Source organism: Paroedura picta, chromosome 11 (assembly GCF_049243985.1).
Source record: "Paroedura picta isolate Pp20150507F chromosome 11, Ppicta_v3.0, whole genome shotgun sequence".
In the NCBI taxonomy this organism is placed as follows: domain Eukaryota; kingdom Metazoa; phylum Chordata; class Lepidosauria; order Squamata; family Gekkonidae; genus Paroedura; species Paroedura picta.
The window spans coordinates 60,042,734-60,063,161 of record NC_135379.1 but is presented as its reverse complement, the minus strand read 5'-3'; the positions used below and the strand labels follow the sequence as shown (position 1 = coordinate 60,063,161).

The following is a 20,428-nucleotide window of genomic DNA, read 5'->3' as shown; positions in this document are numbered from 1 at the left end:
CTGCTCTCATACAGCAGTTCTGTCAGAGCTCTCTCAGCTCCACCCACCTCACAGGGTGTCTGTTGTGAGGAGAGGGAGGGAAGGCGATTGTAAGCTGCTTTGTGACTCCTTCGGGTAGTGAAAAGGGGGGGTATAAAACCAAGTTGTCTCCTTCAACAATATTGACAAATGCCACCAGTTCCTGTAACAGAACAGCTAGATTTGAATTCAGGAGCACCTTAGAGAGTGCTTTGACTCCTGATAGCATACCACATATGTCAAAAATCTTGTCAGTCTCGAAGATGCCACTGGATTTGAATCAACTTGTAACAATAGGTCGGGCCCACCAGAGAAGACACTCCCCTTCCTTAAGAAGGGGGACCTCTTTAAGGACTGGAGATGTCCCGGAGGACTGGAAGAGAGCAAACGTTATTCCGATCTTCAAAAAAGGAAGGAAGGATGATCCAGGAAACTAAAGACCAGTGAGTCTGACCTCTGTTGTGGGGAAGATAATGGAGCAGATATTAAAGGGAGCGATCTGCAAACATCTGGAGGTCAATTTGGTGATCCAAGGAAGTCAGCATGGATTTGCCTCCAACAGGTCCTGTCAGATCAACCTGGTTTCCTTTTTGACCAAGTGACAGGTTTGCTGGATCGTGGAAATTCGGTTGATGTCGTTTACTTGGATTTTAGTAAAGCTTTTGATAAGGTTCCCCATGATGTTCTGATGGATAAATTGAAGGACTGCAATCTGGATTTTCAGATAGTTAGGTGGATAGGAAATTGGTTAGAGAACTGCACTCAAACAATTGTTGTCAATGGTGTTTCATCAGACTGGAGGGAGGTGAGTAGCGGGGTACCACAGGGCCCGGTGCTCGGCCCGGTACTTTTTAACATACATATTAATAAGCTAGGTGAGGAGGTGGAGGGACTACTCATCAAGTTTGCAGATGACACCAAATTGGGAGGACTGGCAAATACTTCAGAAGATAGAGACAGAGTTCAACGAGATCTGAACACAATGGAAAAATGGGCAAATGAGAACAAGATGCAATTGAATAAAGATAAGTGTAAAGTTCTGCATCTGGGTCAGAAAAATGAAAAGCATGCCTACTGGATGGGGGATACACTTCTAGGTAACACTGTGTGTGATCGAGACCTTGGGGGTACTTGTGGATTGTAAGCTATAGGCTTACAATAGGCTGCCTAGGGAGGTGGTGAGCTCCCCCTCACTGGGAGTCTTCAAGCAAAGGTTGGATACACACTTTTCTTGGATGCTTTGGGCTGATCCTGCGTTGAGCAGGGGGTTGGACTAGATGGCCTGTATGGCCCCTTCCAACTCTGTGATTCTGTGAAGAGCAAAAATAGTGAGCAGAGCAGAAGAGGAGACGTCACCTGAAAAGCAAGTCACAGACCGGCTGTTTGAAAACCAACTGCCACAATTATGGAGCCCTGTGAAAACACTCACCTGGATTTTACCTTGCACTCCTGTACTGTCCATCCTGCTAGCAACGTTTACGGTGTTTCCCCAGATGTCATATTGGGGTCTTCGGGCACCAATAACCCCAGCCACTACAGGGCCCACGTTAATACCTATGACAAGACCATGGCCAGTAATTTACTTGTTGTTTGTTGCAGTCTCTATTTCATGTTGTGGAAATGAAAACAGATCCTTGAAAAGGTAGACACTGAAAATTTATAGGATGTTGGTAAAACCTCTTTGCTGATTTATATTGGCTTCTTTCCCCAAATGCTACAGGCTTGTGATGAGCTAACTTGTTTATTTAATCTTTGCAGCTAGACTTCTGGTACCAACATTCTGGTAAAAGATGACCCAGTTTGACAGCCTTTCTCAGCTTTTTTACCATTGAGAAACCCCTTTTTTAAAAAATGTGTTTTTATTATTATTGAAAATTTTATACAACGACAAAAAAGACACAAAATGTATGAAACACTACCACCAACACCCCCACAATAACCTCTCCCAATAAACAAAAACATACTATGACAAAAAACATTTAGAAAAGACCTCCGACCATCTACAAATCAAGTTCTTTAGTTTTCTAGTACCACATGAAAAAAAATGTTATTAGAAAGCAAAATTTCACAATAACATCTTTCATTGGCCATTCATAATTATAATATATGATCTTAATTAAAAATAATATAATGAAATGCATATTTACATCTATTAAGTCTTCACTTTAGAATACATTTTACTGTCTTCTTTCTGATAAAGATATACGCCATCCTTGTCTTAACTAATTTATTCAGCATAACAAATAGTAATACCCCATTTACCTTATGAGTTTTAAGTTCGTTTACAAATGGCTCCCAGTTTATTATAAAACTATCTAGCATTTTAATATTATTAACTTACATAATACTGCATACTCCTTAACCTTATATAACTTATATAGTACTGCATATTCAGGGCCCTTCCTGCACTGTCAATACCAGGCATTGAATGTGTTGGCCTCAGATGGGGATCAATTGAAAGTGTGGCCATCTTGCTGGTGTACCACATGCCCAATGCACCAGCAGATGCCCTGTCTGCCCTACTAGAGCCGATGGCGGCCTGGAAGCTACAGTTCCAAAACTGTTAGTCTTGGGAGACTTTAACATCCATGCTGAGCTGCCATCCTCCAGAACTGGACAGGACCTGGTGTTGACGATGGTGACACTAGGGCTCTCGCAGTTTGCTGTTGGCCCCACCCATCAGGCAGGCCACACCCTGGATCTTATTTTTGGCATAGGTCTGAATGTGGATTTGGTCACAGCAACTGCCGTGCCATAGTCAGACCACTATGACCTGAAGGCTCGGCTAAGGCTACCACCCCCTCCTCAGTTGGGCGCCGAGCAAATTTTAGCTTGCCCAAAGAGACTTATGGATCCAATTGGTTTCCTGAACGCTCTGCGGGAACCAATGCCTTCTGGCACTCCTCTCAATGGCCTGGTCAGCAACTGGCATGACAGACTGCTGACTGCCATTGATGAGATAGCTCCCTCTCCGGCCCCGTCTCAAGCGGGCTCCCTGGTACACCGAGGAGCTTCACAATAAGAAACGGGAACTGAGACGGCTAGAGCGAGTTTGGAGGAAGATTCGTGATGAAGACTCGAGAACATCTTATAGAATGCAGATGAAGGCCTATGAGATGGTGGTGAAGGCAGTAAAATGCAACTTTTACTCGACTACCATCGCATCTGCAGACTCACGCCCGGCTCAATTGTTTAAGGTAGTTCGATCTCTCACTGCCCTGGTTGAAGGGCAACAAAACAGTAGCCAATTGGATATCAGCTATGAAGCATTTGTGAGTAATTTTGCAGATAAAATCTCGACACTCCGCCACAACCTTCCCCCAACCTTAGATATAGAAAGTGAACGAGAGGCCCCTTGGCCGTCATTGGAGAAAACTCTGAGTTACTTCAGACAACTCATGCTGACCGAAGTGGACAGGATGCTAGTAACAGCGAGACCAACTACATGCCCACTAGATCCTTGCCCCTCCTGCAAAAAGGAGCTCTTCCGCCAGGCGTTTGGTTGAGACCAGGCATAACCAACAGCAAATGAAGGGCCCCTGCTCCCCTCCCTCTCAGAACTCCACCAGAGTGCTCTGGACCTGTTTGTACCATTTACTGTATCATTGTTTACACTGTTTATTATTACAACTACCTGTTATTAATATTGTATGGTTATTCATGTGTTATTGATTGTTTTATGTATCGTTCATAAGTTCCATGTAAACCGCCCTGAGCCCCCGGGGAGGGCGGTATATAAATCAAATAACTAACTAACTAACTAACTAACTAACTAAATCAATAAAACCTTATCTAACCATTCATTTGCACTTTATATTTTTTTTCATTTTTCCAGTATTGGGCATAAATTATTCTTGCTGCTGAGATCATGTAAAGTAATAATATTCTCATTCCTTTTGCTATTTCAGGATCCAAAATATTTAAGTTTCAAGTCTAGCTTAGTTATTTTCCAAGTATATTGATGAATGTACCCAATTTATTTTGCCTCTGAGCATGTCCATCAAAGGTGGTAAAAAGTACTGTCAACCAAATTACATTTCCAACATCTTAAGCCTTTTTTGTAGATTTTGAACAATAATACCGGAGTCAAATGAGATCTATAAAACATTTTGTAATAATTTCCCCTTATATTAGTTGCTAATGTAAGCTTAATATCTCTTTCCCACACCATCTCCCACTGCTGAAGATTAATAGTATGCCCCATATTTTCTGCCCAGCGAATCATTGATTCTTTTATCTCTTCTTTCTCAGTGTCTTTTTAAATAGCATGTTGTAGACCTTTGCAATTAATTTCTCTTCTTGTTCGTATATATACAGATCAGCCACATTTTTTGCATTTTCAAACTGATAAATCTGTCTACCAATTTTAAATGTTTCATATAATTGTCTATATAGAAACCAAATTGCAGGTACCACTTGCTACTGCTATATCTTGCCTCTGTTTAAATCTTCAGGCTTCAAAGAACCCCAGAAGTGGTGTGGTCATGCTGAAGATGGTTGTGAAGCAGAGCTGTGGTCACGCCCTGGAGCTCCTCCTCCAGGCCCATCATTGGCCATTTTGGGGAGGGATGTGGGTATGACCATATATAGTCATAATCCACGATAAATAGTGAACAAATAAAAAAAAACATTAAAAATTAATTAACTCCCACCAATTCAGGTCAATTTCCCCTTATATTAGTTGCTGTCAAGAAACCCCAGGGTTTCACAAAACCCTGGTTGAGCAAACCTGCAGGAAGACATCTTCAAACTGGCCTTACTGGTTAACAAGGGGTAACTTGGATAACCCAGGGGAAAGATAGCTCAGGGGAAGCCAGTCTGCTCATACCATGGAAGCTAAGCAGCAGATCTTGAAAGCTTTGGTTAGTATTTGGATAAGAGAACACCAGGGAAGTCCTGGATTGCTGTGCAGAGGCAAGCAATGACAAACTGCCTTTGAATGTCTCATGCCTGGAAAACCTTATGGGTTGGCCACAAGTTGCCTGTGTTTTGACAATACTTTTGGTCACCAACTGACTTAAGCCCCCAAAGCACTGGATGGGGGGTTTTCTGGGTTACATCATCCCCCCCCCCCCAATTGTCAGCTTCTCAGCACCGGTGAATCTGTCCAAGGTCATATGTAGGATTGCCAGCTGCAGGTTGGGAAATACCTGGAGACCCTGGGGGTGGAGCCGGAAGTGGGCAGGGTTAGGGGTTGGGAGGGACCTCCATGGAGTCATTTTCTCCAGGAGAACAGATCACTTTGACTTGGAGATTACCTGTAATTTTGGAGGATCCTCAGGTCCCACCTGGGGACTGGCCTCCCTACTGTCTTGCCTGTTCCTGCGCCACCAGAGCTGCTGCCAACAGAGGACTCATCTGCACCTGCACTGCTATATCTGCTGCAGAAAGCGATTCAGTTTTGGCTTCATGACTGAGAGTATCAGAACTTGGACCCTCCCCCCTGGGTGTGCCTACTTGTGTAGAAGTATGACATCCCTGTTCCTCAAACAATTTTGTTCTTATCTGCCTCCCCTTTTGATTGGATTGCTTGTATTTACTTGGTAATTAAATTAGCAGTAGATGTCTAGACACACAGAGGGACATTTAGACTGTTCTTCAAATTCTTGGATGTTATTTATGGTTCGACAAAGAAAACATCTCTATTTAACCTTTGATGAGAAATGACGGCAGCCACCCCAAGGATGATAACGATACAGAACCCAGTCTTCAAAATGTGACTTACCCACTCGGAGAACAAAATCGTTGTACGACTGATAGTTGATTTCATCAAGAACATCAAACATTTCAATTGAAAAATCAGCAAGTGTACTGAGGTGGGAGTAAATTGATTTCTTTGCCTAGATTTTAAAAAAAGAGTTGTTTATATTATTTATCATTTATTAATTTATGCCACCCATCTTTTCCTTTAATTAAAATCATGGTGGTTTCAAGCATATCTTTTTAAAAAAGGTAAGCCCATTTTAAAAACGACAGTTTAACATTAAAATAGTGATGGTATGCAGATTTTCCAGAACTATTGCAAGACTGGTCTACGTCAATTTTGGAAAAAAAGATGTTTCAAGTTGTAGACAGTTTGTTCAAGGAAGGGAATTTCCTGAGATATGCTGTTGTCCAGGGATTACAATACGAAAAAGGAAGAAAGGTTCAAAACATATACAGAGAACCTAGAAATATCTGTCAGGATAGCTCTTAGATTGTATCAAGCAGTTAACGTGAGGTCTACGATCTCTCAAGTAGGTTGATTATTAACAACTTCTCTTTTGTATATCTAAATAGGCCTTTTTTAAAAATGTAGTGGAAATGTGGATGGCTCTTAGACTCAGTTTTGGGCAAAAGTTTATATCATTGTGTAGTTAATGTGGGGTCGTACATTTTCAAATGATGATTATATTTTATATTTTACTGTTCTTTGTATTAATAACTCATATTGCATCCTATATTTCTATCTTTATGAAAATAAAAAAAAAACTTGTATATTAAAAAAAACATATACAGAGAAAAACAGAAGCTTTCCAAGGCAATTGGTACAATAAATTTTATATATCAATAATTTTTTAAGGACCAACCAAAATGGTTTCTAGATATACTCGGTTTTCACAATTCTTCTTCAGTGGTTGATTCCTTATTCTCTTATCAACCAATGTTTATATATAGATAGGCCACCGGCTCTGTAAAGTATTGTGGGGAATGTCAGTCCACCAAACAGGGATTTGCAGATTTGCAAGGTCCTTGCAATGCACCTGATAGTAATCAGTGCAGGTCCCATTATATTTCCATAGCACTAAGGGTGTTGACCAGCCTTTCTCAACTTTTGTTACTATTGAGAACTCCCTAAAACATTCTTCAGGCTTTGAGAAAGCCCAGAAGTGGTGTGATCATGCAGAATATGGTTGGGAAGCAGAGCTGTGGACACACCCACCTGGGGCCCCTCCCCTTCTTACCCCCTCCAGACCCATCATTGGCCATTCTGGGAGGAGTGGGGCAGGTCGACATGACCACATATGGTCAATGTCATCCGAGAAATGTTTAACATTTTAAAAAATATATTGACAATTTAATTAACTCCCACCTATTCAGGAAACCCCTCCAGGGCCATCAAGAACCCCCAGGGTTTCATGAAACCGTGGTTGAGAAACAATATGGTGCTTATGACAACAGTACCTATGTCAGACAGCAAGAATGGTATAAAAACCCCTTAAAATTATGCACAGGTTTTGCTGAACATTTATATCCATTTGGCAAGAGACCAGGTGCAGTTTTCTCCCAGAAAGACGAAAATTCTGCAGGAGCTCTAAGAAGCCTATATGGATGAACAGAGAACTTCAAGAGGAACTAAGAAAGAAAAGGGAAATGTTCAGGAAATGGAGGGAAGGACAGAGCTCTAAAGAAGAGTGCCTACAGGTTACTAGGCACTGTAGATTAATCATCACAAAGGTCAAAGCTGAGAGTGAGCTAAGATTGGCCAGGGAAGCCCATTGTAACAAGAAACGATTTTTTCAGTTATGTGAGGAGCAAAGGTAAAGTAAAGGAGGCAATAAGCCCACTGTTGGGTGTGGATGGACAAACTCTAACGGAGGATGCAGAGAAAGCAGAAAGGCTCAGCGCCTATTTTACATCTGTTTTTTCCCACAGGTCAAAGGGTTTAGGTACATCTAGAGATGGCAGTAGCCAAGGGATATTGTCTGGGTGGCAGGTTGACATGGACAGAGAGGTTGTGGAGAGGCATTTAGCTGCACTGGATGAGTTCAAATCCCCATGGGCCGGATTAAATGCACCCGAGAGTGCTCAAAGAACTTTCCAGAGAACTTGCACAACCCTTGACCATTATCTTCAGGACCTCTTTAAGGACTGGACATGTCCCGGAGGACTCGAAGAGAGCAAACATTATTCCAATCTTCAAAAAAGGGAGGAAGGATGACCCGGGAAACTACAGACCAGTGAGTCTGACCTCTAAGATAATGGATAATTAAAGGGAGAGATCTGCAAACACCTGGAGGACAATTTGGTGATCCAAGGAAGTCAGCATGGATTTGTCTCCAACAGGTCCTGTCAGACCAACCTGGTTTCCTTTTTTGACAAAGTAACAGGTTTGCTGGATTGTGGAAATTTGGTTGATGTCGTTTACTTGGATTTTAGTAAAGCTTTTGATAAGGTTCCCCATGATGTTCTGATGGATAAATTGAAGGACTACAATCTGGATTTTCAGTTAGTTAGCTGGATAGGGAATTGGTTAGAGAACCGAACTCAAAGAGTTGTTGTCAATGGTGTTTCATCGGACTGGAGGGAGGTGAGTAGTGGGGTACCTCAAGGCTCGGTGCTCGGTCCAGTACTTTTTAAACTGCAAGTACAACGATATAGGCTAGATATCAGGAAAAAATTTTCACAGAGTAGTTCAACAGTGGAATAGGCTGCCTAAGGAGGTGGTGTACCCCCTCACTGGCAGTCTTCAAGCAAAGGTTGGATACACACTTTTCTTGGATGCTTTAGGATGCTTAGGGCTAATCCTGCGTTGAGCAGGGGGTTGGACTAGATGGCCTGTATGGCCCCTTCCAACTCTATGATTCTATGATTCTATGTTTATCAGGAAGTGACTGAGAACTAGGGTTGGCTGCTTCAGCGGCTGAAGCACCCAGCCCTCCTGAGAACCTACTAGGGTAGTTGAAATCAGCTCTACTAAAATGGGGCCCCTGACCTGGACGGCCCAGACTAGCCTGATTTTTTCGGTTCTCAGAAGCTATGCAGTGTTGGTTCTGGCTAGTATTAGATGGGAGACCAGCAAAGGAGTCCGGGATTGTCATGGCAAACCACTTCTGAGCATCTCTTGCCTTGGAAACCCCATAGGGGAGCCATAACTGCTCAGTGACCTAAAGGCACTCCCCCCCCCAAAGGCCCCCAGAAGAGACATCCCAAAGAGCAGACATCCATACCTTGGTGCCGGTAGTCGGCACAAGCCCCACAGCTGCCATATATGTGCTGCCAATCGTCTTGATCTTTTCAATATCTTTGTAACATTCTTTGTCCATAAGCTTTGTTTAAAACATAAAACTGTTAAACATTACATAATATTTTAGACAAGAAAAAATAGTTACATGCAGGCTTATTATATATATATATCTATTTGTTTTCCTTCCGTTTACAACACTCCTTTTTGGTATTGCTGATACGCACTGACACCCCTCCAGTGAGCTTGGAAGGAGGCATTTGGATTGGGCCTGCAAAAGCCGAGCTCAGGGTGGCTGGACTGGACTGCAAACATTTCTGGCTGGCTGACAATCACCCCTGCCACCCTCTGCCTCATTAGTTTGGTGCCAGCAATGACACAGAAATAATTTGATAAAGTGCCAAGAGGAGCCTCTGTCCTTATCCCATGTAAAAGTTCTCATATTCATTGTCATAGTGCTGCAGGCGTGGATGCTGTTGTCATAGGAAACAGTGTGGGCTACGTGTGAAATAGATTCAGGTGAGTAACCGTGTTGGTCTGAAGCAATGGAACATAGTCTGAGTCCAGGACCACCTTGAAGACCAACCAAGTTTGATTCTGGGTATCGGCTTTTGTGTACACCAGAATTAAACTTGGTCGATCTTAAAGGTGCCAGAATTAAACTGCATTCTACCCTTATACGCAGAATTAAACTTTGTCGGTCTTAAAGGTGCTGCTGGATTCAAACTTGGTTCTCACACCTGTTTGTTAGCTCCTGTACTGGAAAGCCAATTTGCTGCCATTCACAGGTCTTACCATCTGCTTGAATATTCATCACTTATGCGCCTTGAGTCTTACTTATGTGCCTTGAGTCTAACTAGCCTTCCTAGGTGGCTAAGCCCCCCTACCCTCTTTCTGCCTATAAGGAAGGCTTGAAGAAACCTGTTTCAATGTCTCTGCAAAAGAAGAGCTGTTTTTTGTACCCCGCTTTTCACTACCTGAAGGAGTCACAAAGCGGCTTACAAACACCTTTCCCTTCTTCTCCCCACAGCATAAACCCTGTGAGTTAGGTGGAGCTGAGAGAGCTCTGTGAGAACAGGCCTAAGAGAACTGTGACTGGCCCCAGGTCACCCAGCTGGCTACATGTGGAAGAGGAGTGGGGAACCAAACATGATTCTCCCAATTAGAGTCCACTATGTGCACACAGAAGCTGAGACTCAGAATTAAACTCTCTTGGTTTTAAAGGTGCTACTGGACTAAAACCTTGTGTGCAAATGTGTAGTCAAAGTGCGGGAGTCCTCAAAAGATGGACCATCACGGCACTGGATGTGGCACAACTGGGCCCTTCCTGATTTTGCCAAATAGTGAGTCAGTGGGTAGCCTTAACTGGTAGAAATAAACTTCTTCCGGTTGCATCCCTGTCCAGTCACAAAGTGGGTCTATAAAGCTAAGAGAGAGCCAGTTTGGTGTAGTGGTTAGGAGTGTGGACTTCTAATCTGGCATGCCGGGTTCGATTCTGCGCTCCCCCACATGCAAACAGCTGGGCGACCTTGGGCTCGCCACGGCACTGATAAAGCTGTTCTGACCGAGCACTGATATCAGGGCTCTCTCAGCCTCACCCACCCCACAGGGTGTCTGTTGTGGGGAGAGGAATGGGAAGGCGACTGTAAGCTGCTTTGAGCCTCCTTCGGGTAGGGAAAAGCGGCATATAGGAACCAACTCTTCTTCTTCTTCTTCTAATTCCCAATGAGCCAAGTCTGGTCTGCAGGATACATGAAATCTTCCCAGGACCGGTGCAATCTCAACTTGCTGCTCTTGAGCATTCAATGAGATCATTTCAGTTGGAGTGTGTGTGTGTGTGTGCGTGTGAGAGTGGGAGGGACAGTCGTAACAAGAGAGCTCACTTAAGCCCAGAGAGGGCTACATCATGACTTTACGGAGGTTTTCTCGAAATGGCACACAAGAATAACAGGGGCCTTCTGTTTATTGGACTTCTGTCCTAATAGCAGAAACTGTTGCCCTTACCTCGTCAAAATCGGCAATGATTTCATTCAACAGCCGCAAACATTCCACTCCCATGTTGTTGCCATCCAGCTCAATGTAAAAATCGTTGAAATTTGGAATGGAAGCAAACATCACTCCCACTTGTGAATATGACTGGTAATACAGGTCCTGGAATAATTGGATTGAGTTGTGTGTTAAGCTCAGCTCACAAACACAAGCAAGCAGGCAAAGCCCCTCTCAAATTATCTCAAAAACATTCCACATGCAATTCACTCGTGATCATTGTGCCGGAGAAGTCATGAAATGCACACAGGGGGCTGCAGTTATGACTGACCAGGATTTTCTTACTACAAGGGTCTCAGGGGTGGGATTCACGGAGCCCACCAAACTTTTAAAAGGCTCTACATGTGGCTCTACAGATTTCCATGGACTACAATTACCATGAGCATGGTGGCAGGGACTTGTGGTGATTGTAGTCCATGGACATCTGGAGAGTCACAGTTTGGCCTCCCCAGGGTCTCATTTTTTCTGATTTGTTACTAACTTTCAACTTTTTATTTGTGTTAGAGTAATGGAAAACAACAGAAATATTGAGAAAATTAAATTTAAATTTATCTTTCTGATTTTAATGAAAAGCCCCCCCCCGACACATGTTTAACAATTATTCCTCCTGCACATTGGTCTACTTCTTGTTTTCAGCTATTGGCACTATGTACTCATCTGGACATCATCCAGATGTCATTGCTGATTTTTTATTTGTGACAGTCAGGCCCGTGGCCTGTTCTTTTCCCAAGGAACTCGAGCCAGGGTACCCAATTTTCTGCCAACAACCTTGCAGGGGTGGGCTTGGGTGAGATGGTAATTTGCCCGAGAAGAAAAAGAGCTTCTTTTTGTATTCTGCTTTTTAGTGCCTGAAGGAATCTCAAAGCGGCTTTCAATCACCAACAAAGATACTATCTGCCCTTGACTAAGAGACTTTCTGGTTAGAAGAAGAACTGGGGTTTAGTACCTCATTTTTTACTATCTGAAGATGTCTCAAAGTGGCTTACAATTGCTTTCCCTTCCTCTCCTCATAGTAGGCACTTTGTGAAGGAGGTGGAGTCAACAGAGCTCTGAGAGGAAGCCAAGGTAATCCAGCTGTCTGGATGTAGAGGAGTGGAGAATCAAATCAAGTTCTCCAATTAGAAGCTGCCACTCTTAGCCAGTATACCATGCTGGTTCTCAAGGCTAATTGGTAAGCACCATGGCTGAATGGAAATCTTTTTTCCTTGATTCATAGAATCATAGAATCATAGAGTTGGAAGGAGCCATCCAGGCCATCTAGACCAACTCCCTGCTCAACGCAGGATCAGCCGAAAGCATCCATGATAAGTATCTGCCCAGAGCTCACCACCTCCCTTGGCTGTGAATTCCACCCCTGAACTACTTTTACTGTAAAAATGCTTTATCTAATATCCAGCCAGTAACATTCTGTTTGTATTTAAACCCATTACCATGGTTCCTATCCTCTGCTGCCAACAGGAATAGCTCCCTGGCCTCCTCTGAGTGACAGTCTTTCCACTACTTCAATTATGTCCTCCCTTGGCCTCCTCATCTCCTGACAGACTATTTCCCTGCACCTTTCCTCACAGGGCTTAGTCCCCAGTCCCGGATCATCCTTGTCGCTCTCTGTTCCAAATCCAACCCTAGATTCTGGCTTTATTATGTCAAGTTTGGCATTCCAAAACAATATCTAAATTAGGGGTAGTTAAACTGCGACCCTCCAGATGTCCATAAACTACAATTCCCATGAGTCCCTGCCAGTGAACCCTAGCAGGGGCTCCTGGGCATTGTAGTCCATGGATATCTGGAGGGCTGCAGTTTGGCGACCGCTGGTCTAAATAATCATATGGAACATTCATGGGCTCACACCTAAAACCATGTGCAGAGCTGTGTGGCTCACCATGTTCCTCGGGTTAGACATGAGAAAATGCTGTGCAACATGAGCTGGCAGCAAGTTGAAGAGAATTCTCTTGTTGTCCAGCTTCACTCTCTCCATATCATCTCTCTCTTCTTCTGCCTACAAGAGGGAGAAATGGGACTTTTTAAACAATTAAGCAATCCCAATCAAACATTTAATCTCATTTCCATGTCAGTGTAACCTATAAGGCCTGGAATAAGAGCTGGAATTGGGTGGAACTCCTAAAAAAAGATCCACAGGATGCGACAAAATCCCGATATCCTAATTAAGAAATTTCCAGATCAGTTTCTGACTATTCAAGCCAAAGGACCATAGACTCGTAGAGTTGAAAGGAGCCATACAGGCCACCTAGTCCAACGTCCTGGTTAATAAATTGCCTAGAGTACAACACAGGAGGTACCATTTTAATCCATTTAATGTACAATCTAACTTTTTTGTATGACTCAAATGGCTGAGTTCTACATATGGCCGACAACTCAGCATCTGGCCTGCCTGGAATGGAAGAATGATCATATTGTGTAAAGACTGGGTTTGACTATTGAATTTGAGAAATGGACATAACCCAAACACTGGGCCCTGGGGTGGCTAGGTGGTTTCCCAGATAGCACAATTACAGTTCATTATAGTTTCCCCCCCCCCTAATTACCAGAACTGTCCAGATTTTATTTTTCAGCTTATTCTCAGATAACCAATTAAATCTAAATACGTTTACATATTTCTAAAATTTGAGTGTCTTTCCGGGCACTGAAGCAAGTGCAAAATTAAGTAGAATTTAGTCAACGGAAGCTTTCCTTTACTTTTAAAAGGGTGGCTTAAATACCTTCTTTTTCATTCTCCCTTACAAGAATGCTCCTGAACCAAACCCATTTCAAAAAAGGATACATCAGCACTTTCCAAGCTTCCATCCTCACCTATTAAAATAGGCCCAAATGCTAATCACTCTACCAGTGCAACCTACTCTATACTGAAGTACTGCAATACCTGCACAGTGTGTGGAAGCTTAATGCTGACTGGCCACCGTTGTGTAGCAGAACAAAATGTGAATACAGTGGCACCTTCAAGACTGGCATGAGTTTTGGCTCACAAATGCTTATGCCATGGAAAATTGTGTTGGCCTAAAAGGGACTGTGTGTGTGTGTTAGGTGCTATCGTTGCTTCTAACTTATCATCAGATCCTGCAAAATGAAAGCTGTGGCTCTCTGGGTTGACTCAGAGGCATTCCGCACAGCGTTAATATTGCTGAAGTCTTACATTGTGTAATGCTATTTTTTTAACGTTACGCACGACATCGTACGCAATCTATAGCACTCCTGCAGCACTCACGCAAAAAGTGTTTCGATGTAGCGCTTTTTGGGGAATCGTCAAAAGTGGATTCCCCTTTTAAAAAACGCTTGACTCCTGAGAACAACCTGAAACACATCCGAAAAAGACATGTGTGTTCTCAAAACAGTGGTAGAAAGAATGTCCCTCCCTAGCTCTGGCCCCCGAGCTTCCAGAGATGCGATTGCCATTTCCCCCCCTCCTTAAACCGGCAAAAACAATGAGTAAGTGAGGCTTCTCCGGCTGAAGTCCCTCGATAAGCAATTCAGAAGTGCTTAACAATAAAACAAAGCTCCCTTCTGCAATTGTCTTTAAAGTTCCCAAGCACAATACAGCCCCCTGTTCGACACTGCCCATAATTTCGGCCAGAAATTGCACCCATGGGGAGGGGGATTTTTTTTTTTTACTTGAAGAGCGTGTAAATGATTAAGTGCCAGCTCCTATGCCAGCGAAAAAGGTCACTACTGATGTTTTCGGGGGTTTTAAAAAATGGTTTTTAAAGGGAAAACAGCTTTTCGGGAGCACGGATACAACCTTTCATTGGCTGTTCTGTTTGATTGACGGCCGGGGGCGGGAAGAAGCACGGAAAAATATCGCCTCCTTTGTTGCGATTCCGGCGAGACCAGAAACTTGTGGGTAATGAAAACAGTGCTGGTGGGAGAGCCCTTTTTGCGGTAGGAACGGCTGTGTGCGTTATCAAGACCTGCCGCCATTAATTCTAGCGCTTTACAATAGTGCTTACACTTGGCTACATAGGCGGTTGTGCAGAATGGATCTCAGTCGGTCTCATCCTCATTTCCTACTGCCTTCAACTTTGCCTAGCATGGAATTACTGTTTTTCTTCCAGTCACTCTTGTACTCTGGACTCAAATTTTGTTCTAGCTGTGTTACGGATGAACACAGCTACCCACCTGAAACTCTATCAGGTGAACCTTTTAACAAAAACTAAAGAAAACAGGCAACTTTTCTCGGTATGTAAGGAATATGGTAGGTGCATCACAATGCCCAGATCAATCTTGGGTATCTATCTAGACAAGAAAGCTGTCTAAAATGGTAAACCTGGGCATAGTGCCATTGCAGCAACACATACAGCCTCAAGAGGGCACTGAAACCACGAAGATGAAAGAAAGGCAAACCAGGCCTTCTGTGACAAATCTCTAATGTGGTGTTAGGTTTGTTAGTAACCATCCTCAGACATCTGCATGCTTAGCAACCAAATGTCTTATATGGGTCATGTCTTGTTTTTTTCATCCTTATAGGGACAGGCGGAGTAAGATTGTTTCTCCTGTGATAGAGAAATGTTCTGATTGTTCAGAGAGGGATTGGCTGAAAATGCTACTCTCTGATGAAAATTCTAATGTCCCTAGACCAACCTATCTCGAGTTTTTTGCCATTGAGAAATCCCCAAAACATTCTTGAGGCTTTGAGAACCCCAGAAGTGGCACAATATGGTTGGGAAGCAGCATCCCATGGGGGATATACTGGCAGAGGTGGTCCCGTAGACCTGTCTTACAAAGAAGCCCACCGGTTCCCCTGGAGAGCCAAAAACAGAGCAGAGAGACCAAGGCCTTCCCTTGATCATGTCTCTTGTATTCAGAAATTGTCACATGTGAATACAAATCCTCACCACCTCTTGGTCATCACATTTGTTTGAAGATCCTCCCCCCCGCTCCCGTCTTTATCCACAATAAAAAACAACAGAAAAGAGAAACTTAATATTCCATTTGGAAGAGGGAGAAGAGAAAGGGGAGAAAATTGTGTCTTGCCTGTGCAGCCCAGAGGTAGTCCAGACGTAGCTTCAAATCGACCTGCCTAGAATGAAGTGCTAGAGCACAGGAAAACAGCAAAATGGCTAATATGGGTTCGTAGCCACGTATATAAAAGGAGCCACCCCTGTAAAAAAAGAAAGAAAGCAAAGAAAGGGAAATTATAAGCATAAATATTTTATCCCATGTGGTCCACAAAAGGTATATGCAAAGCAACCTCAATTCATGCCCTCTGAGATCACTGGGATTCAAGACTTCTGGCTGGCGAACAAGGCAAGATGCACCGGAGGAGTGGCATGTGCTATAGGAAAGGTGGGAGAAATGGCACCCAACAGGAAAGGTAACAACCAGGCTCCCTGGGTCTTTCAACTGGACAAGGGAGCTGCCTACCCCTCGCCTGAATCCTCCTGTTCCCCCATGGCCATCTTTGGCTTTCTGCTAGGACAGGCCAAAGACAACAATGAAAGAAAATTGGGGAAATCACCAGCAATGGTTGCAGCCCTTGTGATGGTTGAAGCAAGGGTACACAAGAGCATTTTATTATATGCACTGCCAGGAGGGAAGGTGTCATGGTATAGCCCAGCCTGATCAGATGATGGAAGTTAAGTAGGACTAGTACCTGGATGGGATGCCACCAAGGACAATAGATCTGAGTCCAGTAGTACCTTAGAGACCAACAATACTTTTAGGGTTAAAGCTCCTTCCCTGAACCTCTTGTTGGTCCCTAAGGTGCTACTGGACCCAGAGATAGCTGTTCCACTTCAAACCAACATGGCTACCTTCTGAAACTGTCTTCAGAGAAAGGCAATGGTGACCCACCTCAGAACATCTCTTGCCTTGGAAGTCCACTGCTTGGGTCACCATAGGCCAGTTGGGACTTGATGGGACCATCAGTATCACAGTGTTTCACATTGTTCATACAGGAAACAGACAGAATCCTGTCCTAGAAAGGGGGTAGGAAAGATCACGTGGGGGAGAAAAGGATGGGACCTGGAAAGGTCAACCGGGGTGAATTTGTGCTAGTGGTATTGACACAGACATAGACTTTGTTTTGATACAGCGGACTAAAGGATCAAAGGCGGTGTCTCCCAATGAAATGCAGTAATGATCAGTCTAGAATCCCTACTCCACCTTCCCCAAAGGGAAGGGATAAGATATGGCAACCATTGCTAAACTCTTCCCTAAATACTGGCATCACTTACCCCACTGCTTTTCTATATCCGCTGAGTTCCAAAATGACTATGTACAAAATTGTAACAAAAAGCAGGAGGATCATTTTTGGCAAGGAAGATACGCGTAAAAATATTGCCAGGGTCAGAGTCCCAACCACGCAAGAGAGGAACGCATAGTGGGCCGCATCGCACGGGAGTTCGCTCATTGTTTCGTTCCTCCCCCCGGGAGAAATGATAACTATGGAATTGCTGGAATTAGAACTCCAGACCCAAGGCATACAGCCCACCTGGGGAAAAAGGGGAAAGAGAGAGATGAAGGTTAAACAAGAAAGATCTAGGATTACTTGCAGAAATAAGTCCAGGAGGCACACGCAAAGCAGTTGTTTGAAGAAGATGGCATGGATGTGCCGATGAACCTTTCTCAGATCAATGACAGAGAAAGAAGTTCATATTATCTCATGATCCCTCAAATGCAGTGCTTTTGGGTGCTGTGAGGCCTTTCCTTACAGGCACTGGGAGCTTACCAGCTGCGAGAAGATCCTGCCAACAGGCATGTTCGCCATATTGTGTGACTGGGGCAACGTGGCCATTTACCGTCCATGCTTAGTTCCAGTATGTGCAAAAATGACCACCACTGTTTTTCTAGTGTTCATGTGCAGGCAGATTATTTATTCATTTATGATCCACTTGTCTCACTTGGGTGCATGGCGCTTTTATTCCAATCCCAGGTCGATTCAGTCCCTGCCACCTCTACTGAATGCGATTTCCATTTTGACTTTGCCTGATTTAAATTTCCCCTCTGCAACAAGCATGATTGATCTGGAGTGACCCTACCTTTATCCTGCGATATCCTGGAGTGAATATAACCCTCAATATTTGAAGAATTGGATTGAGAAAGCATGAGAAATCATGCGGAGCTCTGCTTGTTTCGAATTTGTTCCTGAACTCCGTGATAGAGAAGCCCTGTTTGTCAGGGCGTCAGTTCCTGGTTTCCAGGATTTAAAGGGGAAGCCCTAACTTTTCTCCGCAGAAGCTCCAGAAGCCTAAACTTCTCTCAGTAGAGATTTGCCTCTTGTTTTTTTTTCTCCCTCCTTTGCTGTCTCCAATCCCCCCACCCCTGTACAAGAAAAGGAAGAAAGAGGCTCCTGCTGCGCTTGGCTCCCCCCTCCCCTTCTGAGCTTTCCTAACCATGTGCAGAACACTTATCTGTTTCAATGGGAAGTGGGGGGGGGGGGAGGAAGACCCAAGTTCAAATCGATCTGGATTCAGCAGGATCCACAACAGAATAAACAAAGTAAGTGCAGACTCTGCCTTGGACTCAAGGCAGATTACACAGAGTGAGTCAATATGATCAACAGAGTGTAGTATTCAGTAAACGATGCAATAGGATTAGGGTTGAAAAACCAATCAGAAATCTATCAAAGAGACCTGAAGCAAAGCATTGGTATGGACACGGCCACTTCATGCGACTAAATGGAGACTAGAACCCTCTCCGCACACTCTAACCTCTGCACCCCCCATCTTTCCAGAGCAAAACTGAAGCCAATTACATAATGCCCACCACTATGAACAACATCACATCTGGTTTACTGTACTCACCACACAGCTTTGTGCCACTGAGTAAATTAAGATCACAATAAAAACACACAAAACAGTTCGAATTTGTATTGTCAGGCACCCTGGAAAACACTGAAAAAGAGAAAGAGAAAAGAAGTATTTCAAATAAAGAGCTGCCTAAAAGTCATTAAAAAAAACCAAGATGGGCATAGTAGTCCTTCCAGGGGAGTCCATACAAATGGGCGGTAGACAGGCAGGTTCCACCACTGCTGTAAGGCATGATGTCAAAGTGATGGCCACTACTGATCCTATCGAATATGATTGATATTCCAGCAGATTCCTCTTTGGGATAACTTCAGCACACTAAAGATTGGCCATCCATTCTGTTAATGATCAAGGGAATATGCTTTTGGCACCATGGGTGCAGTGCCAGTTGCATTTTCCACTGCAGGTACCAAAATACTCTGTCTGCTTTGACATGTTTCACACACACAGCTAGGAGTGGGACCTTCCTTTCAAGCAATGGAGACATGCTCATCTCCATTGGACTCCAGTTCCTCACTTTGCACTGGCTCCATTTACTCCTCTTTTTCCAGCTCTCACTCTGTCTCCTCCTCACCTGTCCTTCCACTGATCTTCCTTTCCCCTCTGCCCTGTTTCTCCTCCCCCATTGCTCACCCCTCCCCCTCTATCCCCTCCTCTCCCACTAAGACTCCTCACAATTGTCTTTGGATCAGTCCCTGTTCCTGTTTCCCTTCCAAATGAAGGCTGACAACTCCCACAAAGCAGATTCCTGGACATTTTGGGGCAGAGCCTGAGGAATGTGGAGTTTGCGTAGGGGATGGCAAGTCTCCCAACTAGGGTGGCTGGACTCTTGCCAACAACCCTCTCTTCCTGATGCAACTTGGGGGTGGGGGGTGAAAGAAATAAACAAATAAAAATCACCGTCAGGCCAACGATTTGATATCATTTCAGGTTTTTTCCCTGGCATGGATGTTATATTGCTGCTAATGGTGCCCCTGCACACATGTCCCTCCCTACCACCAGTTGCTAGGCCTTGCCTGGTGACCCTAGAGGGAGAAAACCTCAGCTGAGATTTTATTCCAAAAATCTCCCCCTCAAAAGGTGCTATTTCCTCCAGAGGAACTGAGTGTTGTAGTCTAGAGCAGTGGTCCCCAACCTTTTTATCACCGGGGACCACTCACCGCCTTTTACTGAGGCCCGGGGGGGGGGGGTAGTTTACTCCTCTACTCTCAACCACTGCCCTGACGCTCTCTGATCGCTATGGTAATGTTTAAACATCCCTTCAAAATAAGATACAGACACGCCACAACAATGAGGTGTGTTGTAAAGGGCTGGGGGGATGGAGTAAAGGGCCGGGAGGGGGGGGGAAAGGTGTCCTTCGGGGCCCACCTCCAATTAGTCAATAGACCACATGTGGTCCGCGGCCCACAGGTTGGGGATCGCTAGTCTAGAGATCCACTTCTGGGAGAATTCCAGCCCCACACTCTCCCCGAGATTGACAAGTCTATACCAAATGCATCCTTTAGTATAGCCCCCCCCCGGCCTAAATTAGGCACCATTTTTACATTCTCCTGCAGTGTGCCCTATGTCCCGTCCCCCCCATGATGTGATTGCAGATCCTGACTCCCCATTAAAATAAAAGAGGGAGTGTTGAAGGCTTTCTTATCCAGATTCAACTGGTCGT

The 20,428-nt window shown here is 44.1% G+C and overlaps 1 protein-coding gene across 2 annotated transcripts in view; it reads right to left on the bottom strand.

Annotated features, from left to right (window-relative positions):
- Window positions 1-20,428, bottom strand: part of ADCY1 (adenylate cyclase 1) — a 168,278-nt gene that overhangs the window by 5,486 nt on the left and 142,364 nt on the right. The window contains exons 12-19 of one of the 2 annotated variants that reach the window (XM_077302866.1): window positions 18,763-18,852; window positions 17,194-17,450; window positions 15,992-16,118; window positions 12,888-13,004; window positions 10,967-11,113; window positions 8,949-9,047; window positions 5,744-5,858; window positions 1,448-1,572 (exon numbers count right to left, since the gene is read on the bottom strand). In XM_077302866.1, coding sequence (XP_077158981.1) covers window positions 1,448-1,572; window positions 5,744-5,858; window positions 8,949-9,047; window positions 10,967-11,113; window positions 12,888-13,004; window positions 15,992-16,118; window positions 17,194-17,450; window positions 18,763-18,852 — 1,077 coding nt within the window. Of the gene's footprint in view, window positions 1-1,447; window positions 1,573-5,743; window positions 5,859-8,948; window positions 9,067-10,966; window positions 11,114-12,887; window positions 13,005-15,991; window positions 16,119-17,193; window positions 17,451-18,762; window positions 18,853-20,428 lie in introns of those variants that run through there. The other variant, XR_013225295.1, reaches the window with a different exon arrangement.